Source organism: Schistocerca nitens, chromosome 1 (genome assembly GCF_023898315.1).
Source record: "Schistocerca nitens isolate TAMUIC-IGC-003100 chromosome 1, iqSchNite1.1, whole genome shotgun sequence".
NCBI lineage: Eukaryota > Metazoa > Arthropoda > Insecta > Orthoptera > Acrididae > Schistocerca > Schistocerca nitens.
In genome coordinates, this window is record NC_064614.1 from 1059729455 (window position 1) to 1059754447 (window position 24993).

Consider the following 24993-nt stretch of genomic DNA (forward strand, 5'->3'; position numbering starts at 1 on the left):
TTTCAGTGACCTAACGTAATCTCAGTTTCCCTTTCCCACATGGATCCGAAAGAAAGTCTACGGTGTACTAGAGGTGCCCTCCATTTCTCCACCTCCCTGTGAAAATCTACCTCGGATCAAAAGACAAAGACAAATAGTTGAAGTGGCCGGTGCCTGTCATGAAACGAAGTGAAGGTGACGGTTACCAGCCCCGTTTCCCTTCATTCCCATATTGGTATCGAGCCGTTCCCATCCCACATGGCACTTCACGTCCACATTTTGTGGGCAGTTGTTCAGCTTGCTCTCTGTCCGCTGTTGCGAGAATAGTGAAGCCATTTTGTTCAGGAAGCCAAATTTAACCTCATTTCGCAACGCCTCACACTGAGGCTACTGCCTCTCGTTTATAATAAAGAATTCGTAAAGTGGACATTCCATTATGACATAGGCAGATGTAGCAATGGCTCCACAATCATAGCTGAGTTAAACTTTTTCTCTGGAATCTATACAAATGTTCCGAGCATGGGCTGTATCCTGTTAGTGCACAGAAATAGCTGTCGGGTCAACGTGAACCATACGGTCTCGCTCCCTCGGGAAGAAGCTATACCTCCACGTTCCAGTAAAAATCCACTATTGATCTCTTCACGTGCTTCACTTATACTGTATATAGTAGGTTAAAAAAATCAAAGGTATAAACCTTTTAGTGACAACAGAAGTCACACAAAAATTATCTTGAAAAAGGAAGAGATATGAAATGACTTTTCTGGTTTTTGTATGCTGGATGTTTTTCCGTCTTGTTTCATATGGTAACTGTGGCTGGGCTCTGAGCACTATGGGACTCAACTGCTGAGGTCATTAGTCCCCTAGAACTTAGAACTAGTTAAACCTAACTAACCTAAGGACATCACACACATCCATGCCCGAGGCAGGATTCGAACCTGAGACCGTAGTGGTCTCGCGGTTCCAGACTGCAGCGCCAGAACCGCGCGGCCACTTCGGCCGGCTTATGGTAACTGTGAAAGTCAAATCGTTTCCGAGGAAATTTTCAGGCAAAGAGTAGCTATCGTACTAATTTTCAACGGAAGAAAAATAAAAAATCAGAAAGTATAAAATATACTCTCGTCACAAGGCTCGTGACGAGAAGCACATCTCAAACACGGAATACAGTTTGCAATCCTTGAGCACTTCAACAGCGACGGGAAACCTTAATATGGATGGCCGTAGGAATGTTGGAACCGCCGTCCTCCTAGTTACGATCCACTTGCTTGCCGTTGCGTCAACTCACACAGTGTGCGTACATCGCTCTGCTGGAAGAACATGTCTCCATGTCGTTACAGGAATAACAGGAGTTTAGGATGGATGATATACAATTATACAGTACTAATCAGTGTTTCCTCTGGATCTTAGTTCCACAGGGTTTAAAACACAGGCTTGTGGAGAAATGTTTCTATTTTATTTGCAATTGTGATGGTTGAATAACTGAAGTAAAAATTCCCAAACGGTACAGCAGAAAGTATTCAGTCTCACTCAACACGTCCGAGAGACCAGTCATGCCTAAACTCATAGGACCGTCGCAGAAAAGTATGGTAAAGGTGTAGCTATTAAGACTGCCATCAAGCGACTGTTAGCAGAGTTCAAGAAGACAGGAAGTGCAGCAGGTGCAACAAAAAGGTGTTGACCGAATGAGTTAACACCAGAAATGTAGAAAGAAGTGGAAGCTGCGTACTTATCGAGTCCCATGAAGTCTGCGTGTTTTCTATCCAGCCTCTCTGTTGATAATTCTCACAACGCAGTGCGCAAGTCCCTGAAGAAGCACGCTGCTCATGGGTTGTCACCCAAATACGATGGAAAATGTGTAGTTTCTTGTCATTGGTTGATTGCATCAATTGCGCCTTGCGGTTAGGAAGTCGCTGACTCGTTGTCATCTGCCGATGCATTGTTTCACCTTCATGGATATGTCATTCTATAAAATTGAAAATCCACAGAACTGAATAGGCCCGCTGTGTAAGCACAAAAAGTAGTTGTTTAGTGTGCAGTGTCACGTAAGCGAATCTTCACCACATTCTTTCATGAAGCAGTTGTCAGTTGTTCATGGTCTTATGACTAGCGTTCGTGACTCTCGATCACGGGGCATCGGATTCGATTCCCGGCCGGGTCGACAATTTTCTCTGCTAGGGAGTGTGTGTGTGTGATGTTATCATCATCGTATCATCATCGACGCGCAAGTCGCCGAAGTGGAATCAAATGAAAAGCGCCAAGTGGCCGAACATCCAATACGAGATCTCTCTGCAAAGAAAGCCATAAACACAATTTATTTCGTGTCGTAGTTAACAGTGTCCGCTACATACAGATCGTGCTATTGGTCGTCAATGCTATTCCTGAATATGAAGCACGCTAGACATGGATTCAACAGGGCAATGCTACGGCTCAAATTGCCAAAACGCTATGGGTCTCTTGGATGAGCGATCCCAGTGATTTCGAAGAATTTGTCACATCCTCGGTCTCTTGATTTACCCCCACCCGTCTTCATTTCGCAGGTATACCTTAATGATGCTGCTTGTAAGACTGACCGTCATTCTATGCAGACGCAGCTGGAAACTCAACTTCTGCAATTCATCAAGCGTTACAACATTTGCTTAAGAATATGCAATATCACATTATGTGAATCACGTTATCGAAGTCGCTTTTCAAGAACTTCTGTAACGTAGCCATTTTCCAAAAAGACCATGTTACTTTTTGAACAACCTGTGTATGCCGGGGTTCTGGTGGACGCTGTACTCATAATCTTCTATTCCCAACACCGTGGGAATTATACCACCACTTAAACCATTACCTCTAGTTACGTCTACCACTTTTTTTTTTCTTTTAGTCGTCTTCTGAGCAGCACTTGCAACCTACGTCCTCAATTATTTGCTGACTGTATTACTCTACAGTTTTTGACCTCTACGACTCCCTCTAGTACCACCGGATGTCTTAACAGATGTCCTATCACCCTGTCCGTTATCCTTGTCAGTAGTTTTCACATATTCCGTATCTCTTCGACTTTGCGCAGTACCTCTTCATTCCTTACACTATCAATCCACCTAATATTCAGCATTCGTCTGTAGCATCACATCTCAAATGCTTCGATTTTTTTCTGTACCGGTTTTCCCTCAGTCCACGTTTCACTACCATACATTGCTGTGCTCTAAACGTATATTCTCATAAATTACTTTCTCAAGATGAGACCTGTGTTTAATACTATTAGAGTTCTCTTGGCCAGGAATCTCCTTTTTGCCAGTGCTAGCCTGCTTTATATATCGTCCTTGCTCCTTCCGTCATTGGTTATTTTACTGCCTAGGTAGCAGAATTCCTTAACTTCATTGACTTCGTGACCATCAATCCTGATGTTAAGATCCTCGCTGTTCTCATTTCTACTACTTCTCATTACCTTCGTCTTTCTCCGATTTACTCTCAAACCATACTGTGTACTCATTAGACTGTTCATTCCGTTCAGCAGATCATTTAATTCTTCTTCACTTTCACTCAGGATAGCAGTGTCATCAGCGAATCACATCATTAATATCCTTTCACCTTGAATTTTAATTCCACTCCTGAAGGTTTCTTTTATGTCCATCATTGCTTCCTCGATGTACAGATTGAACAGTAGCGGCGAAAGACTACATCCATGTATGACACCCTGTCTAATACGATCACTTCGTTCTTGGTAGCCCACTCTTATTATTGCCTCTTGGCTGTTGTACATATTGTATATGACCCGTCTCTCCCTATAGCCTACCCCTACCTTTTTCAGAATTTCAAACATCTTGCACCATTTTACATTGTTAAACGTTTTTTCCAGGTCGAAAAATCCTATGAACCTGTCTTGATATTTCTTGCGTCATGCTTCCACTGTTATCCGCAACATCAGAACTGCCTCTCTCGTCCCTTTACTTTTCCTAAAGCCAAACTGATCGTCACCTAGCGCATTCTCAATTTTCTTTTCCATTCTTCTGTATATTATTCTTGTAAGCAGCTTGGATGTTTGAGCTGTTAAGTTAATTGTGCGGTAATTCTCGCACTTTTCAGCTCTTGCCGTCTTCGGAAATGTTTGGATGATGCTTTTTCGAAAGTCAGATGGTATGTCGCCAGACTCATACATTCTACACACCAACGATAGTAGTCGTTTTGTTGCCACTTACCCCAATGAGTTTAGAAATTATGATGGAAAGTTATCTATCCCTTCTGCCTTATTTGATCTTAAGTCCTCCAACGCTCTTTTTAATTCTGATTCTAATACTGGAGCCCCTATCTCATCTAAATCGACTCACGTTTCTTATTCTATCACGTCAGACAAATATTCCCCATCCTAGAGGCTTTCAATGTATTATCTCCATCTATCGCCTCTCTCCTCTCCATTTAACTATGGAATTTCCGTTGCACTCTTAATGTTATCACCCTTGTTTTTAACGTCTCCGAAGGTTGTTTTGACTTTCCTGGACGCTGAGTCTGTCCTTCCGACAATCATTTCTTTTTCGATGTCTTCACATTTTTCCTGCAGCCATTTCGTCTTAGGTTCCCTGTTTTTCCTGTTTACTTCATTCCCCAGCGACTTGTATTTCTCTATTCCTGAGTCTCCCGGAACATTTTTGTACTTCCTCCTTTCATCGATCAATTGAAGTATTTCTTCTGTTACCCATATTTTCTTCGCAGTTACCTTTTTTGTTCCTATGTTTTCGTTCCCAACTTCTGTGATGGCCTCTTTAGAGATGTCCAGCCCTCATCAACTGTACTGCCTACTGAGCTCTTCCGTATTGCTGTATGTATGTGGTTCAAATGGCTCTAAGCACTATGGGACTTACCCTCTAAAGTCATCAGTCCCCTAGAACTTAGAACTACGTAAACCTAACTAACCTAAGGACATCACACACATCCATGCCCTAGGCAGGATTGGAACCTGCGACCGTAGCGGTCGCGTGGTTCCAGACTGTAGCGCCTAGAACAGCTCGGCCACCGTGGCCGGCTCTTCGATATCTGCAGTCTTTATTACTAGACGGCTAAAACGGTGCAAGGTACCAGTTGCAGGATGTCTATTTAACGGCTTCCGGGGGCAACAAAAATATGATTTTCAATATTTCATATAAATATTTATTGACTGAATTGAAAAATTACAAATGCCGTAATAATCCACTCATTAAGAGGTATAATCTTACTTTAAATGTTTAGCACTATAAGCCAAATATATATGTTAAGAACTGTGTACATATATCAAGACAGCGTAATTCACTGCGCGCAAATTGTCCAGATTATATACATCCAATTCTTGAGAAACAGAGCATTCAGTGACTTACAACGAACTTTAAACATATTTACAAATCATTTCGAAACTTTTTTCGCTCTGAAACCTATCTCCCCCCCCCCCCCCCCCCCCAAACATTTACGCATAAAATAATACATTTTCGCTGTTCTTGCAATGAAGTTTCAGCATCATGTACGACGGTTTGTGTACGAAAAGTCAAGAACCAATTGCATAAAAAATGTTTATTTCCTTAAACAGTTTCACACACTTAGTGCCCTTCTTCAGACGGCTGTACCGAAAACTATACTACGAATAATAGAAGTTACATAAGAATATTAAAATTAAGGAGGAAAAGTATTAGAAAATTAAAAATTTATAGATAGCTGTCACATTATTTACGAGTGTCAATAATAAGATGCAAGCGGCATATTGCTATGATTCTAAAAAAATACAATTGCTTTAGGTATTCCAATAATGGATCCATTAATACAAAAAGAGCTCCTTTGAGGTTGATCTCAGGGTGGGGGTGAAAGAAGGATAAAATAATAAAACAAAATTTTAGGCTACTATAGTATTCAAAATGTAAGTGCTCATAAACAATGTAATAAGTAATACGTAAAAACTGTAGTGGACTGACAAGGCAGCCAGTCCACAGTGACGGGTAACCGAAAGGCACGCGTACACACACGCCGACTGGCGTTAAGTCTGAAACAGGATACGTGATGAAAGCTACAAAGAAAAGAACGGAGCTTCTCGTATACTTAACTTTAATTCATTGTGGTACATTTCTCTTGATAATACAAGTGAGACTCTCCCCAGATATGGTTAATGCGCCTTGCTAGGTCGTAGCCATGGACTTAGCTGAAGGCTATTCTAACTGTCTCTCGGCAATTGAGAGAAAGGCTTCGTACTTGTAGTCGCTAGCAATGTCGTCCGTACAACTGGGGCGAGTGCTAGTAAGTCTCTCGAGACCTGCCGTGTGGTGGCGCTCGATCTGCGATCCTGACAGTGGCGACATGCGGGTCCGACATGTACTAATGGACCGCGGCCGATTTAAGCTACCACCTAGCAAGTGTGGTGTCTGGCGGTGACACCACAAAAACCTTATGATAAAATAAGTTAATATCAACGAAAAGTGGAGTTATGGATATGGAAATTCGGGAACTAATATCCAAACAGCTGTAGTGAGATCAGTAGCATGCCAACAGGGAACCTGTCTGCAAAAACAAAGTGGGAAGCGCATCATAGGACGCGACCCTGTAACTGGAGTATGTGGGGAGACAATTCTAGGAAAAGAAGCGTGGGCACAAAATCTGTTATACTGACACAACTATTACTGTAATGTATGCAGGTCGCAAGTACGTTTCGTGAAAGAAATGTAACTAGCGGCATTTATACCAACTGTATGGTACTGAAGTTTAATAATGCATCGCTGATTTGGTGTAGAGATGCCAACAGCGTGATAGCAGGAAATACGGCCGTGCAAACAGTGAACGGGATGCACCAAGGTGCGGGAAGCAATAACTGCAGTAAAGGGAGAAACAATGCCCAGTAAGCAGATAACGCTAAGAGACAAAAATAACTACAGCAGAAAGGAAATGTGGGCATCATTGTATACTTTTGTTACAGTGGAATTACTAGTTCAGAAATGTATACAAAGTCTTAAATACGCTTCGTGAAGTAAACACAACTAGCGACATTCACATAAGTTGTATGAAATACGTATAGTAGATTTGACTATCTCATCGTCAATGGCTAAAGATGCTTATTAATCGTAAACACTACTTGAAACTATAGAGTGGAGCGTCTGTAACTTTAAGAATAGAATGTGTGTAGGTCATTGTTTACATATACTTAACCACCTGTAGCAAAAATACAATAGTATATGGTTTAGTATCTGCAACAATAAACGGTTAACTACACAGTAATGTAAGTGGCTTAGCACTTAGAACTGGAAATACTGCCCTACTTAAAGCTGTACATATCTAATAACCTGTCACTACAGATGATCAACTAAAGAAAGTTAAAAAACTACCTCTATGTAACAAATGTACCAACAGTAAAATGCTGACTAATTGTAGCTGTGAGCAGCTGTTTAAATGTCACTGTCTGCAGGTAACCAACAGCAAAAAATGCAACAACGTATGGCCAAGCTGTAATGTGTCAAATAGAACTAAAAATTTACAGGCTGTACATAGCAAATCAGTGAGCGTGCAGTGTCAGGGCGCCACGCTTTCGCAATTTTACAGAGGAATGCTGTAGTCTCCCTTGTGCCAAATTTCGAACTTAAGCTGTGCAGTGGGAGACAATTGCGAGCTATCGAAAAAGTGATTCTTTTATTCTGTTGCGCAGTGTAGTTGTTATGGGCTCGCCCGGAAATAAATAGAATCTAAGCAGTTTGTGATATATTGTTTCACAGGATGAATGACTGTTGAGATGAAAATTAGGTTGCTCTCCGTAGAAACGTTGAGGAAAGTAATGTGCGGAAAAAAAGCTAACTTGAAGAATTAGAGTACGATGGAATATTTACTAAGACGTGAATAACTTCCTTCGTACTAAAGGAAAACAGAGATTCTAATACACGCAACAAATAATTAGGAGGTTGAGTGTGAACACCACCCTGAGACGAAGAGTTTGTTGCAAAAGCAGGAACCCTGGTGAACATCATTAAATATGTCGTCAGACTGACTACACCCTCCGCACCCAAAAGAAAGAGCTCTCCGTTTACGTTCTGTATTGATACATGATTCGTACTCCGACCACAATGACTATTGTAACCATCATGTTTTTGTATCACGTCTTTATCGGTGCTTATTTTTTATTTTTCACTGGTATATTTAATGTAACTGGTTGCAAGAGATTCAGGTTCAGCGGGAATTGTTTAAGCATTCTGTTCACAAATGTTTTGTTTAAGCCGTTCCCCACAACATTCTTTGTGACATTTTCAATAACAATAATACTCAGCAACCTCCACCCCTCACCTCCCATGTCGGCTGAAAGAAACTTAGAGACTTTTTGGTAGATTAAAACTTGAAGAGAGCCTTGTACTGTGTCAGATAGCTAATTTTGTAAAAAGATACCTGGGACTTTACATTTTTGCCCATGTGCAGTTTTAATCACTCTGAAATTTTGTGAGTTATCTTTGTCAGTTCAACAGTACATTAATACCCAGATATGGGTACCCTATGCAGCACACTATCTTCCCCCACAAATGGATTTGTTATGCAAATCAGGTGTAGAGCATATTATTTGAGCAGAAGTCGAATGAAACAGAGAAACGTGTCTCAACTTTTATCTAATAAATATATGTACTCTATAAAGCTACACAAATATTTTCTCACTGAAATTCTGTTGCTGTTGTTGTGGTCTCAGTCCAGAGACTGGTTTGATGCAGCTCTCCATGCTAATCTATCCTGTACAAGCTTCTTCATCTCCCAATACCTACTGCAACCTACATCCTCCTGAATCTGTTTATTGTATTCATCTCTTGGTTTCCCTCTACAATTTTTACCCTCCACGCTGCCATCCAAATACTAAATTGGTGAACCATTGATGCCTCAGAATATGTCCTACCAACCGATTCCTTTTCCTGGTCAAGTTGTGCTACGAATTTCTCTTTTCCCCAATTCTATTCAATACCACCTCATTAGTTATGTGATCTACCCATCTAGTCTTCAGCATTCTTCTGTAGCACCACATTTCGGAAGCTTCTATTCTCTTCTCGTCTAAACTATTTATCGTCCACGTTTCACTTCCATACGTTGCTACACTCCATACAAATACTATCAGAAACGACTTCCTGACATTTAAATCTATACTCGATGTTAACAAATTTCTCTTCTTCATAAACGCTTTCCTTGCCATTGCCCGTCTACATTTTATATCCTCTCTACTTCGACCGTCATCAGTTACTTTGCTCCCCAAATAGCAAAACTCCTTTACTACTTTAAGTGTCTCATTTCCTAATCCGATTCCCTCAGCATCACCCGATTTAATTCGACTACATTCCATTATCCTCGTTTTGCTTTTTCTTATGTTCATCTTATATCCTCCTTTCAAGACAATGTCCATTCCGTTCAACTGCTCTTCCAGGTCCTTTGTTGTCTCTGAGAGAATTATAATGTCATCGGCGAACCTCAAAGTTTTTATTTCTTCTCCATGGATTTTAATACCTCCTCCGAATTTCTCTTTTGTATCTTTTACTGCTTGTTCAATATACAGATTGAGTAACATCGGGGAGAGGCTACAACTCTGTCTCACTCCTTTCCCTTTCATGCCCCTCGGACCTTATAACTACCATCTGGTTTCTGTACAAATTGTAAATAGCCTTTCGCTCCCTGTATTTTATCCCTGCCACCTTCAGAATTTGAAAGAGAGTATTCCAGTCAACATTGTCGAAAGCTTTCTCTAAGTCTACATATACTAGAAACGTAGTTTTGCCTTTCCTTAATCTATTTTCTAAGATAAGTCGTAGGGTCAGTATTGCCTCCCGTGTTCCAATATTTCTACGGAATCCAAACTGATCTTCCCCGAGATCGGCTTCTACCAGTTTTTCCATTCGTGTGTAAAGAATTCGTGTTAGTATTTTGTAGCCGTGACTTATTAAACTGATAGTTCGCTAATTTTCACATATGACAACACCTGCTTTCTTTGGGATTGGAATTATTATATTCTTCTTGAAGTCTGAGGGTATTTCGCCTGTCTCGTACATCTTGCTCACCAGATGGTACAGTTTTGTCAGGGTTGGTTCTCCCAAGGCTATCAGTAGTTCTAATGGAATGTTGTCTACTCCCAGGAACTTATTTCGACTTAGGTCTATCAGTGTTCTGTCAAACTCTTAACGCAATATCATATCTCCCATTCCATCTTCATCTACATCCTCTTCCATTCCCGTAATATTGTCCTCAAGAACATCGCCCTTGTATAGACCCTCTATGTACTGCTTCCACCTTTCTGCTTTCCCTTCTTTACTTAGAACTGGGTTTCCATCTGAGCTCTTGATAGTCACGCAAGTGGTTCTCTTTTCCCCAAAGGTCTCTTTAATTTTCCTGTAGACAGTATCTGACTTAGCCCTAGTGATATACGCCTCTGCATCCTTACATCTGTCCTCTAGCCATCCCTGCTTAGCCATTTTGCACTTCTGTCGATCTCATTTTTGAGACGTTTGTATTCCTTTTTGCCTTATTCATTTACTGCGTTTTTGTATTTTCTCCTTTCATCAAGTAAATTCAATACCTCTGCTGTTACCCAAGGATTTCTACTAGCCCTCGTCCTTTTACCAACTTGATCCTCTGCTGCCTTCACTATTTCATCTCTCAAAGCTACCCATTCTTCTTCTTCTGTATTTCTTTCCCCCATTCTTGTCAATCTTTCCCTAATGCTCTCCCTTCAACTCTATACAACCTCTCTGAAATAAATATTACATTTCCACTATGACTGACAATTATATTTTTAAATAGTTTTGAGTGTAACACAAGAGCTGTTATTCTGATAATTATTTCTTCTACACAACGGACCTGAAGATATCGATATGAGAGTCGGCTTTGGGGAATCATGTAATAATCGGGAAGTAGTGAGCCGCATAAAAAGTATGGTAGCTTTGATGGATTCCTTTACCCACTGCAGATATAGAGGTCAGTAGCTTTTGTTTCCCAACATTTGTGATTTCTGTAATATATGGAACAGTAGGGACTCCAACAGTACGGTTTCAGCAGGCATCAATCGCCAACGATGTAAACAATAAAAGTTTAATGAATGATTCACCAATGATGGTAAAGTATCGAAAATGCCAAAAATGGCTCACCAGTCACTTGGTGATGACTGCTTAAGTTTGAGAGGAAACCGAAAAATACGAAAGAATGGTGGAATTGGGAATTGAGGCTCGTTGATGGCGAGGTCATTAGAGATGAAACACAAACATAAATGTCGTAAAGATGAGGAAGAATATCTAATCTATCTTTGTTAGAAACGTTTTAGGAAAATCAGAGGAAAATTAGCATGGCCACTCAAACACGATACTCAAGAACATAACAGAAAATTCGAATGGAAAGGATTTCAGCATATGCCCAAAGACCTTAATTTGACATCATGTGATTTTTCAACTGTTACCTCTTGTTGAAAGATGCTGCGTTAAATGCAAATCATGACTTTAGTAAGTAAAGTAGTAGCTGTCATCACGCGCAACAACTTCCTGTAGTGAAATTATCTCGTAACAACGGATTTAACCAGAAAAATATGGTGACGAAACATGAATTGCGCCATCCGAAAAAAAAAATCACCTGGCTCTTTATCTATGGAGTTTAGGCAGATACTTACGATTTCGTTTCTTCGACGTATAGATTGAATCTTTCCGAATAAATAAGGCTCCTCACGTGTTCCATGGGACGTCAAGTCTCGACGCATTATGTACCGTTACAAATATTTTTAAGGTGAAATTTTAAGTGCACATACGATAAAGTAGTCTCAGGTTAGCCTAGTACGATGTTCGGTTTAGTGTTGTATACAACCGAAGTACATAAATGCGAAGAACAGCCATTCCGCCTTATTCTACTGACCAGCGCTTTTACATGGTGGTAGAACTGCGGCACCTGCCGGCACATGAGATTTGGAAGTCGGGCAAGGAGACCGTGGCAAACAATGGCCATAGATCATTCATTGTTGTTGTTTTCGACTGCATTAGACTCTGATCGAGACTAACCTACGCAGTCACAGTACTGATACAGTCCGGTCCATATCACATCGACGATGTTTTTAGTAGAATGGCTTGGTGTTTTAGTCCCAGTACCACTACTTGCCTCTTCTCGTGTACAAGACTGTGTGTAAGATACTGCCATACATCAGCGCTGCTCAGTTCCTGTTGATTTACTGGATTCTCTTGGTGTTTTGCTGTCCATGTTCACACATACCGTTAAAACATGTAAATATCGCATTGGACTACTAATGGAGCATTCTATCGCATGGACACATTAACTTTCACATGATAATTTTTTTGTTTCTAACAGGTGACGAACTGACGTTTGCTGCTGACACTTGACATCCCACGAAATACACGGTGAGCAATATGTTTTGGTGGACTCGACGAAGTGCAAAAACGAAATGCGATGGTTCAAATGGCTCTGAGCACTATGGGACTCAACTGCTGTGGTCATAAGTCCCCTAGAACTTAGAATTACTTAAACCTAACTAACCTAAGGACATCACACACATCCATGCCCGAGGCAGGATTCGAACCTGCGACCGTAGCGGTCGTGCGGTTCCAGACTGTAGCGCCTTTAACCGCTCGGCCACTACGGCCGGCACGAAATGCGACTTTCTGCTGCAACACGGGACGTGCCTGACAACTCTTAGGGGAGACACCTGACTTGTTGAACACATGGTTGAATATTATTTAAAAAATAAAAATAACTGTTCAGTGTTTCATTGTTATATGAGTAACCTTAGTGCATATTTGATAACGTTCATCAGTTTGAAAATAGAGTAAGTTTTGTGGCTGAATTGCATGCAGCACTCAGTCGCTAATGCTTGCCCTGGTCTCTCCGTACTCACATGACGAAGCGGGAGATGAAGGCTTTCTCAGGCAACACAGCGTCAAAAAATATTTCCTGCGCTTGACTCGCAGGGTTGCCAATCCTGCTAGTAACCAGCGTCTTAGCATAACGGTTGCGGACCTCGGACAAAACATGCAGTCTGTACACCTTTGGTTGTTCAAGTCCCTGGAAAAGAAAAGTAAGTCAGTGAGAGATAACTGTGACTACACGCAATCTGACCCATTTCCACACCCATCGTCGCACATACACACACACACACACACACACACACACACACACACACACACATTAATGAGCAAGTGAATAACTGAAGAAACTGCTAAGCTGCCTGTTTGACCGAAGAAGTGAAGCACACAAGGGAATGAGGAAACTATATGAAACTTCTAATTTTTAAAGGATATGTCATGTTATTTCAGTGACTATAATATTGAGTCAAATTTACAAATAACTTGGCAATATGAGTCCAGTTACAGTACTACGTAGCACCTCTCTCTGGCCTGGATTCATCCACTGATTTGGCTACGATAGGTGTTATAAGGCGGCCGTCGTACTGTGGTGAGGTTGTAACTGGTTGTTGATGTCACGGCTAATGGCACTTGGACGGAACTGACATAGGAAATCCCACACAAGTTCCATCGGGAACATATCTGGGAGTCTTACTCAACATAGGAGTACCTGACCATCACACACATCCATAGAGACACGTATCATTTGTGAACGAGAATTGTCTTGTTGAAAAATCGCACCACAGTGCTGTCACATTAGACGTAACAAATGAGGGCACGTGATGTCTGTGACATACCGTGGTGCCATCAGATTTTCCTGAATCACTAACAGTTGCGATCTAAAATCATACTCGACGGCGCCAATGAACTTCTCTAAGAATGGGACCTCTCCAGAGCTCGCAGTCATACATGCTAATTAATGGTGATCATCTGGGGCATTCGGAGTAATGTCGACTGCAGTTCATCACTGAATGTAACGTGACACCATTCATCAGCAGCCTACGCTTCCCGGTCACAGCATCACTCAAAACGCAGCTGTTTATTTTATGGTGTCAGCGGTAGCCTACACATGCGACGGTAATTCCCTACTCTGCCTGCTTCTAGTCTCAGACCAAAAGCGAGGGATGATATAAAATGTGAGTTGCTTTCGTGTCAATCAGCTGCACAACGATTCTAATTCACGCTATACAGTTTTGGGAGCTGTACAATAAGTTCGTTGAGTTTAAAAAAGGATATGGGACCTCAAGCTGGCAAAATGAATTTCCGAAACTGGTTGCTTTCAGAATAAAATAAAATATCTTAAAGTGTACGGCTGTTGATAGAGTTTATTGAATTGAAAAGATAAAATGTTTCCATCCGGCCATTACTTGTCCTCGGATGTGTAGGGGTACCACGTTGAAATATACGCCTCCCCATACGTTCCCATGCAGTCCATCATTCTGCCACTGAGACATCTGAAACCCTCACAATTCTGGATATTGCACAATTCAAGCACTCAGCCAAACAGAGACCCTCAATGAGGACCCTGTCAAACTCTGTTTGGCGCTGATAATACTGTCTCATACAAGGCGTCTCCTGCACAGTGATCACTCAACTTTTCACGCTGTTCACACGGTGTCGTGGCTGTTCTACCTGTTATTGGGAATTACAATTCTAATAATTTACATAGCTGACCATGTTGTGTACAAATATAGGTTTATACAGACGTACTACCATCTCTTCTGTATGCTTCATTCTTTTTTCATCAGGCATTGTGCTGTGATGAGATTGTCTGTTAGATCCATTTCATGTAGCTTTCTACTATTGCTTGACTGTTGTTTTGATCTACCACTCGCAACCTTCTTACGAAGAGAGGAAGTGGGTCATTTTATTCGCTTTATTATCATTCGTAATTACGCACCAGTGTCCTCCCCATATCCTTGTCTTATCATTTAACGTGTTGCATAACTGATGCGAGTGAATGTGAGTTTTCTTGAGAGCAGCCAGTGAGCCGTGTTATTTTGTTCATGTATCGTTGAGATCCATTGCTGTTGAGCTAAGTTATCTTTGCTTTCGCATGTCTTATCTTCCGGGTTGGCGGGCGAAGCGAGTTGGTTGTTAGCCTTCGACGGGTAACCCTCGCGGGGACACGAGGGTCAACGGCTGCCGAACGAGCGTGATGACCGTTACACGTTGTGGTGTGAAATCGGTTGGGCGTTTTGCTGACATGGGCAGCTTGGAGATACAAGCTCTGTGACTTCTCTGGGAACAAAATTTGAAGAGAAGCAGTGAAGCTATGGAACACGCTCCCTCGTATTGTGTACCTGATATTGAGTAAGTCATCGTGATTGTGTTTGCTCGCCGACGCACTCAGAGATTTTAAACTTTATTACCATGGTGAGTCTTTCATAGTCGAGCCTTAAGACGGTGTGGAAGAGTTCACTTGCCCTAGTTAAATGGTGGCCGTTATTTGAAAATTTTCTCAGAAGTTGTACTACTGCTTTGTGTCTCTTGCAATCAAATGATTGTCCATGTGTGAGTCAAAGGTTCTTCCGAGTGTTTCTATATTTCAGAGTTATTGGAATGTCTTTGTGATTCGCGCAAAAACTTTTTTTTGTGCCAGCGCGTTGGCGGGGAGTGAAATGTCTTCCGAGATCTAGGCCTGGCAGTGATTAAAAACCTGACCACTACCGGAGTTGGTCACATATCGCCTCCCAAAGTTTAGTAATTATCTTCCTTCCGTCAAGGCGGGTTAAGCTGGTAGATACATATATTGTATGTAAGCTGTTTGTATATGGACTTGTTTTCTTAAATATTAGGGACTGGCAACTGTCTAAACTTTAAACTGCATAGCATCTGCTGCGTTACTTGTACAGCTTTTTCTAGTAATTTTCTTATTAACACGTCTGAACACGTTAACATTTATTTCTTAAAGATCAGTGTTTCTGTTGTAGTGTTTTAAGTGGTTATATCATGTTATGTAATGGACTATTAGCTTGGCACTAGTGTTCAAGTATTAAGTCACCTTTTACCAGTAATTGTTCTCATTATATCTATTTTGAGTTAAGTCCTATATGGGAGTTTGAAATTCTCAAGTTAGTCAGTAACGCTGTTCTCTTAATTTGGAATTGTTTGTTACAGACTGAGTACGTTGGGTTTCTAACTGTATTTGCAAACTTTTATCTAGTGGCTCGTTCACAATTTTTATTTGTCAATTTTTTAAAAGGGATAATGTCAATAAACTGTCTTAATTATAAATTGTGACTACCAGCCATGATTCCATCCCACTTCCTCTTTTATGGTATTTACGATATGGTGTGTAAGTGTGGTACGATTAAGGAATCACGTATCAACCAGCATCTGTTGTCTACTACTTTTAGTCTTGCCAATTGTTGTAGCTCAGTTGGAAAGGTAAAGACGTGTAGCCTCGTCATTACGGAATATGAATATCTGATTGACAGAGTCAGGTTCACAAATCACTGCCGTAGGCACCTTTGGAGTGTACTCCTCACTACAGGATTAGAGAAAGCGGTTAGTGTGTGGTTTGTACTAGAGGCAATTTGCTGGAATAACTGTGTGAGAATAGACGTGTATCTAGACAGTCTGTGCATGGAGGTGTTTTATTTAGTGTGTAGTATTCAACCATTCTTATTTCAGCCTTTGGGATATTAAGTGTGAATTGTGGGAGTAATTTCGTGAGTGCATTCACCATTTTCACGTTTTTGTTAGGGAATGCTTAATGCCTGCGTTAGTTAGGTTCTATGAGGAGTGCAGCATAAAGAAGTCTAAAACCACTGATGTAATAATCAGTAACCAGTCATGCTACCCCATCACATACAAACACGCATTTTCAACTTTGTGCTGAATAGAGTTCTAAGATTGCCATTTGTCAAATCGTAACAAAGAACTAATTATCCTAAAATACATCGAAACCAAAAATGGTTACGATCCTGAATTAGTACAGAAATTATATTTAAAAAAAGTCAAAGCTAAAGAGAAGTTAGGTAGATAATAAATCACTTGGGAAAAGATAAAATATAGGCCAAATTTGAGATATACTAAAACTCCAGACTGTGGAAAAGTATCTCATATAATCAATTATTTATTTCAAAAAATATCACTGTAATTTCATATCAAACTGAAGATAATTTAGGGCAAAAATTACACTGAAATATTCATGGAGTATCAGTCTACAATCAGTCAGGTGTGTACAAAATCAGCTGTCTGCGAAGTGACAAAATATATATTGGCCAGACTGGGAGGAAATTAACAATTAGGTTTAATAAGCATTGGTATCCAAGTAGTACCTCTGCATTAAGTACACATGTAAGATCACACAATCACACATTAGATATAATTGCTGACCATAATATTGCTGGAAATATTGCATAGAGCTGAAGAAGGTGTGATGATCTTTCTAGTAGAAACAGAGATTTTTGCAAATAGGATTATTCATTCACAAAAAGTTCTCAATGAGCAGCTGCACCTCAAAAACAAAAGTTCCTTACATAATTTCATTGACGGTTTCAAATATTTCAGTGGAGCTTCTTAAACTACAATTCTGCTCAGTTATGTCCTCCCTTGTTTATTTCATCTGTGCACTCGCTCCCCACCTCCCCTCCCCTTGATATTACCAACTTTCTGGTTTCTTAGCCTACAGGGCTCTTTTACATATATATTTTACTTTGAGTTTGTATTTTACCATATCTCTTTATTAATTTCTGGCTGTATGACAAATGAAAAATCAACTACATTTTGTGATTGTTAAACATTCGTTGTCATATTCTACTACCTGATAAGTGGAATTTCAGTTACATTTTGTGATTGTGTAGACATTGGATGACATATTCTTTCAACTCATGTGTAACAAAAGATGAATTTTACACATACGTTTTGCTTTGACTTTTGAATTTTTATCTGTATGATAAATGGAATTTCAGTTACATTTCGTGACTGTATAGAGATTGGATGACATATTCTTATTAGAAATACGTAACAGTCTAGACACAAACAATGTTTCTTAAAAAAAATTAAGTGCTTTACATCTACATATTATACTTTCCTTTATTTGGTACTACAATCTTGCTAGGATTTTTCATTTATATTGGCAAATATGGTTTTCAGAAGCAACATATGTCAAAGTATGTATGGCATATTAAATCTGCGATACGTTTTGTATTTCCATTGAGTCAACGGGTTTTTTCTGTTTTGATCTTATTTCGCTTTGCTTTGTCACGTAGTCCACTTTGTATGTTGTACAGCTCCCGATGAAGATGGTTTAAGACCGAAACCGGTAGCAGAATAAGAATCATTATCACAGACAGGACAATGTAATGCATTTTGTAAAATTCGTACATGTTTTTGACTAGTGCCTAAACAAGGTGATTTGTATAAAATCGTTAATGTTAGCGCCCAGCTGTCTTTACGGCTGTTGTGTTTGAAGGGGATCACTACAAACGTGAAGATGTCAAGCGACGAACAGGGATGTTTCGCAAAGTCGATTAAGTTCATACCCGACTATTGTGTGGGCTGTACGTTGATTTAAATATTTTAGCTTGAAATTTGCATCTAAGTACAGCGCTCTGCTCGTCAGATGATTGTTGATATGACTGAATTTCGAAAAGCATCATTGCTTGTCACTTGACGTCTTTATATAGTAAGTTATTAACACAAGGAATTTGTTTTGTCTGAGCCGTAGACTGACAGCACGACTCAGGAAAGACATACTTTAACCTCTCGGTCGTTTTTGTACACTAATAATGTTGGTTTAGTGAATAGTTGTATTGGTAGTGATTTCAGAGTATTTTATTATGAGTGCCCCATTGTCTGTATCTAACAAGGATGAAATGAGGAGGGTGATCCATTTTTTGTGTTCTGAAGGGGCTAAAGCTGCGGAGACTATCAACAGGAAGTAGTGGCAGCTTGGTTATAGATGTTTTCTGAACGAAAAATATACGAGTGAATAAAGCGCTTTAAAAATGAACATACACACTGAGGTGAGAAGTCATGGGATATATCCTAATATCGAGTCGGACCTCATTTTGCCCGTCGTAGTGCAGTAATACGACGTAACAAGGACTGAACGAGTCGTTGCAGACCCCTACAGATATATTGAGCCCTGCTACCTCTACAGCCGTTAATAATTGCGAAAGCGTAGCCATTGCAGGATTTTGTGCACGAACTGACTTCTTGATTACGTCCTACAAACGTTCGATGGGTGGCCAAATCATTCGCTGGAACTGTCGAGAATATTCTTCAAACGAACAACTGTGACCCGGTGACATGGCAATTGCGAATGGCTGTAAATGGTTTCCAAGTAGTCGAGCATAACCGTTTCCAGTAAATGATAGGCTCAGTAGGACCAGAGGAGACAGTCCATCCCATGTAAATACAGCCCACACCATTATGGAACCACCATCAGCTTGACAACTTTGGGGGATCTGCGACACACTCGAACCCTAGCATCAGCTCTTATCAACTGAAATCGGGACTCATCTGACAAGGCAACCGCTTTCCAGCCGTCTAGGGTTCAACCGGTTTGGACAAGAACCCAGATGAGACGCAGCAGGCATTATCGTGCTATTAACAAAGGCGTTTGCCATAGCCGTAGCCCATTAACGCCAGATTTCGCTGCATTGTCCTAAGATGTACTTTAGTAGTACGTCCCACATTGATTCATGTTTTTCTTTTTTCACTCAGTGTTGCTTTTCTGTTATCACTGACAGTTCCATGCGAACGCAGCTGGTCCTAAGTGAAGACCGTCGTCCACTGCGAATACTGATTTCCCTAACGATTTTCGAAATGGAATTTTCCATGTGTCTAACTCCAAATACCATTGTACATTCAAAGTCTGTTAATTTCCGTCGTGTGGCAGTGATTACATCGGACATATTTTCGCACGAATCACCTACCTTTTTGTACCACGTGTACGCGATGTTACCGCCATCTGTATATGTGTATATCGTTATCGCATGACTTTTGTCACCTCAGTGTCTGTGTCTGCGACGAAGGACGTTCGGTGGGGTAGAGCAGCAAAAGCAATACACGGGGCGAATGATTCGTGATGTTCGTCGTGTTGGAACTGATGGCATTGCGCTTATGCGCTATGAACACTATTCACGGCTCAGCATTTGCAGTCGTCCACAAATCTCTAAACTACAGGAAAGCGTGTGCTCGCTGGGTATCACGTGAACTGACAGACGTCATAAACGGGAACGTTTGCAAATATTGAAACTACATTTACGGCGTTTTGAACAGGATGGAGAAGACCTTCTCAGTCGCTCAGCAACCGTTCATTAGATGCCGTTCCATCACTGCGAACCGCAGAATAGGTGGCTGAGCATCGTCTGCAAACATCTTCGCCTACAATACAAAAAAGTTCAAATGGCAAGTCTCTGCGAGAGAGTTAATGACGACACTGCGATATGAAAGTTCCACTTTTGATTCATTACACTCCCAAAGGAAAACAATGGGCAGTGTTAAGCACATTTTTTGCTACTGCGAGATCTGGAACCCAAAACCAAAACGAAAAGGAGAGAGATGCTTACAAAGGACTTCCCTCAAACCTCAGGAAAAACAATCCTATTCATTAAAAATCTTGGTTTAGAGCTGCTGGAGTACCCAATTTATAGTCCTGACATAGCTCTAAGTCATTTTCATCTTCCTTGTCTCATGAAGGAACATCTTCATGAGTCAAAGTCATCACCAGACGACGAAGTTGTGGGGACGATACAAGAGTGTATGCGGATTACACCACAAAACTCCATCCAGGACAAAATGAGAAAGTTGGTTGAGGGGTAGACCAAGAGCGTAGACGCTGAGGAAGATCATGTAGACTAATGACAGAAAGAAGATAAGGATTTCTGGTGAAATGGGTATAGGGTAATAACAACAGCAGCAGAATATGGTAAAACTGGAGTAGGATTCATTATGAATAGGAAGGTAGGGCAGAGAGTGTGTTACTGTGAGTAGTTCCGTGATCAGGGTTGTTCTTGTCAGAACCGACAGCAAACCAATGCCCACAACGATAGTTCAAGTATAAATGCCGACGTCGCAAGCTAAAGATGAAAATAAAGAGAAAGTATATGGGGATACTGAAAGGGTAATACAGTGTGTAAAGCTGGATGAAAATCTAATAGACGTGGGGGAACGGAATGCAGTTGTAGAAGAAGGAGTAGAAGAAAAGGTTACAATAGATTATGGAGTTGGGACAGGAATCAGAGAGGAGAAAGACTAAATAGGGGTTCTGTAATAAGTTTCAGCTACTAATAGTGAATACTCTGCTCCAGGAACACAAGAGGAGGAAGTACACTTGGGAAAGGCCGGGTGATACGGAAAGTTTTCAGTTAGATTACAACATGGTCAGACAGATACCGGATACTGAATTGTAAGGCGTACGCAGGAGCAGATATAGAGTCAGATCAAAATGTTGTCGTGATGAAGAGTAGACTTACGTTTAAGAGATTAGTCAGGAAGAATCAATACTCAAAGTAGTTGCATACAGGCTACTAAGGAATGACAAGATTCGCTTGAAGGTCTCTAAGGCTGTAGATAAAGCAATAAAGAATAGCTGAGTAGGTAGTACCGTTGAAGAGGAATGAACATCTCTAAAAAGGGCAATCACAGAAGGTGGATAGAAAAACATAGGTACAGAGAAGGTAACTGCGAAGAAACCATGGGTAACAAGAAATACTCCAGTTGATCTATGAATGAAGAAAGTACAAAAATGTTCAGGGAAATTCAGTAACACAGAAGCACGAGTCACTGAGGAAGAAAATAAATAGGAAGTGCAGGGAAGCTAAGGCGAAATGGCTGCTTGAAAAATTTGAAGAAATCGAAGTGGAAATGACTGTGGGACGCACTGACTCAGCATACAGAAAGTCCAAACAACCTTCGGTGACACAAAAAGCAAAGGTGGTAACATGAAGAGTGCACTGGAAAAAAGGGCATTTCTGGCCAAGATAAGTATTTTAGTATCAAACGTAGGCCTTAATTTGAGTAAGAATTTCTGAGAATGTACGTATGGATCACAGCACTCTATGGTAGTGAAACGGACTGGGAAAACCGGTACAGAATAAAATCGAAGCATTTGAGATGTGATACTACAGACGAATGTTGAAAGTTAGGTGGACTGATAAGGTAAGGAACAAGGAGGTTCTGTGCAGAATCGGCGGGAAAGGGATATGTGGAAAACACTGATATGGAGAAAGGACAGGATGATAGGGCATCTGTTAAGACATGAAGGAATGACTTCCAGGATACTAGAGGGAGCTGTAGAGGGTAAAAACTGAAGATGAAGACAGAGACTGGAATACACTGAGCAAAACGTTAAGGACATAGGTTGCAAGTGCTACTCTGAGGTTAAGAGGTTGGCACAGGAGAGAAGTTGGTGGCGTAATGCATCAGAGCTGTCAGAAGATTTATGACTCAAAAAAAGTTACTTACAGTGTTGTCTTCCCGATAAAAAGTTTCTCAGTTAAAAAATCCTTTGAATTTCAACTTGCCCTCATATATCTAAATTGAAAGCGTAGTCCGCAAACAGAACTTCACTACGTCTTTGCAGACTATCACTTGATGAAAATTATGTTCGATATCTTGAGATGTAGGCTACGTAAAATGCCTGGAATGTTTAAGTTTCGACATATACCCTGCACTTTTAACTTCATCAGTTTTCAAACTAGTTTGTTGGCATGGGAAGACTACAGTATCAGCACCGTAGCACCGTTTTACAACTGTTATTTACTTTATTACCTACTGTAGAATTCAGAGATCAAAATACTCGTATTGTGCGAGTCTCAGTGGATCTGGATCTGCCATATCACATATGGGCACTAATTTGTATCACAGCCTAAATTCAGTGGTCCTGTACAATTGTTCTTGTTGTGCACCTCACCCCGAAGAGGAGTATGATGCAGTTTTCCACGATATTCTATCTTCATTTCCGCATAACGACTGTAACCTACAGCCGTTTGAAGCCGCTCATTGCAACACATCGTGGTCTTCGTCTATAGTTTCTAACCCCTACACCCTTCCCATACTTCGTTCCAAATTGATGATTCCTTAATATCTCCGGATGTGCCCTCTCTAAAGGTCCCTTCTTTTAGTCTAGTTGGGCCATAAATATCTCCTTATCACCAGTGCGAATCAGTACCTTCTCATTAGCTCTTCGTCATCTTCCTTTGTTGTCGATCCGTAGATTGCTCGGTAGCATTTCTCAGTTTTCCCTGCCTTATACAAGTCTCTTTATTTCCGAGTACGTTGTCAGTTACATATCTTGTTTTATCTGCCTGATGTACCTAACTGTTGAAATAACATCATGTAATGTCTTTAGCTGCTGTTCCTCGTGCGTCCTTTCCAGGCATCTTTCCTTCTATTAGTTTCAAAATTAATGCGAAATATCTGTATAGGTGTCCAACCGAGCGGTTCCTCCATTCCTTGATAGTCCTCCTATAACGATCTTTTCCCTCGTATTCTGTGAAAGTCTTCTCTTCTCCAACACAATGTCTCAAAAGTTTGTAGTCTTTTCTGATCTTGCTTCTCTGCCGTCCATATCTCCGAGTCATATAGAGCAACGCTACACACGAAAGATTTTACATATTTTTTCCTGTTGTTTAAACTAATATATTTCGATGTTATCAGCTTCTTCTTATTATTGGATGATGTTTTAGATTTGTAATTCTATGTTTAATCTCGTGGCATTAATCTATCATCCATTGATATTTCACTACACAGGTACTTAAAGTTGGTAATCTGTTTCAGATTCTCTCCATTCATACGTAGGTCTGCTGCTACTGGGACTTCAGTACATACCAGCATTTAGGTTTTTCTACTCATTTATTTTCATATTATAACTTTCCGAGAATGCTTTGTTCATGCCTTCTATAGCCTTTGGAAATTCGGCTAACACAGATGTATCGCCTGCAAATCTAAGCATTTTTATTTACTTCCATTTACAGTTACTCCTTCGACATACTTGTATGTATCTCTACATTCGATTTTTGCATCTTCAGTTCATGCATTGAAGAGGACATCATTATTTAATCTTGAAAGTTTTTGTGTAATTGTCTTTTATTTCTACAACTGCAGTCTGGTTCCTGTAACGCTGTTGTATTATTTTCTTGCGTAAGTGATGTGACTCTAAACATTACAGTTTGCAGCATTTTAGACCAGTGTACAATGTCGAGAGTCTTTTCTGAGTATTGTTTCGCGCGGTATTGTTAAAGTAATTATTTCATTTTCGGTTTTTCTATCTTTCCTAAATCCAAATAGATTTGCAGCGAGTTTTTGTTTAATTTTGATTGGTATGCTGTTCCTAATGATCTTCGTCATTATCTCGGAGCCATGGATACAAGTGCACGATATTCACACGCTGTTGACTTTGGTTTCTTAAATACTGGTACAAGAACTGATCTTTGAAAATCTCTAGGGATATCTCCTTTTTCATGCAACTCATTGATGAGATATAAAAAACTTTTTTGGTTTCTCATCTAGAGCTTGGAGTATTTCTCCAGTTATTGAATTATAATAAGGTTCCTCTTTTGCTTTTTATTCTTTAACTACTTTATCGAATTATCTCTAAGTATTTTAGGTCCATGTTCATCCAGTGAAACACCTGTTGCCTTTCCCATTAACTTATCCTTTGACCCAGGTCCGTCACATAGCTTCGCTTTTTATTCCTTCTAGTGATCTCATAAATCATAATTCTCCGTGACATACATTCCATCATTGCTTTTGATTACAGATCCTTGGGCCTTACCTTTAAAAATTGTGCCTTGGCGAGCTGGTGGTATTCTCTCCCTCCTCTCGCTCCCTTTTTTTACAATTCACTCTCTTCATACTTCCTTTCAATTTTAGTATATTCTTCCACACTCCAGACTTCTTTAGCTTATCTTAAGCATTCTTCTATAGCTCCACATTCCGAAAGCTTGTCTGGAAGGTTAATCGTCCAAGTTCAACTTTCGTACAAGTCTCCACTCCAGACAAATGCCTTCACAAAAGATTGTATTCGATGTTAACAAATTTCTCGTTTCCAGAAACGCATTATTTATGTTGTCAGTCTGCATTTAATATCTTCTGTTCGCACTTGTATGATATGAAATAAAAGTAATTGATCAATCTATATTAATGATGAATTACAGTAAACGGTGTTTGGAATGTGGATGGAGTTTCACTTGTATGTCTCCATTCCGCTATGAACGTAATAGCCCCT

The 24993-nt window shown here is 40.3% G+C and overlaps 1 protein-coding gene across 2 annotated transcripts in view; it reads right to left on the minus strand.

Annotated features, from left to right (window-relative positions):
* Nucleotides 1-24993, minus strand: part of LOC126197697 (inter-alpha-trypsin inhibitor heavy chain H4-like) — a 189209-nt gene that overhangs the window by 151965 nt on the left and 12251 nt on the right. For both annotated transcript variants that reach the window (XM_049934659.1, XM_049934657.1), the window contains exon 2: nt 12800-12966. In XM_049934659.1, coding sequence (XP_049790616.1) covers nt 12800-12966 — 167 coding nt within the window. The remainder of the gene's footprint in view (nt 1-12799; nt 12967-24993) is intronic.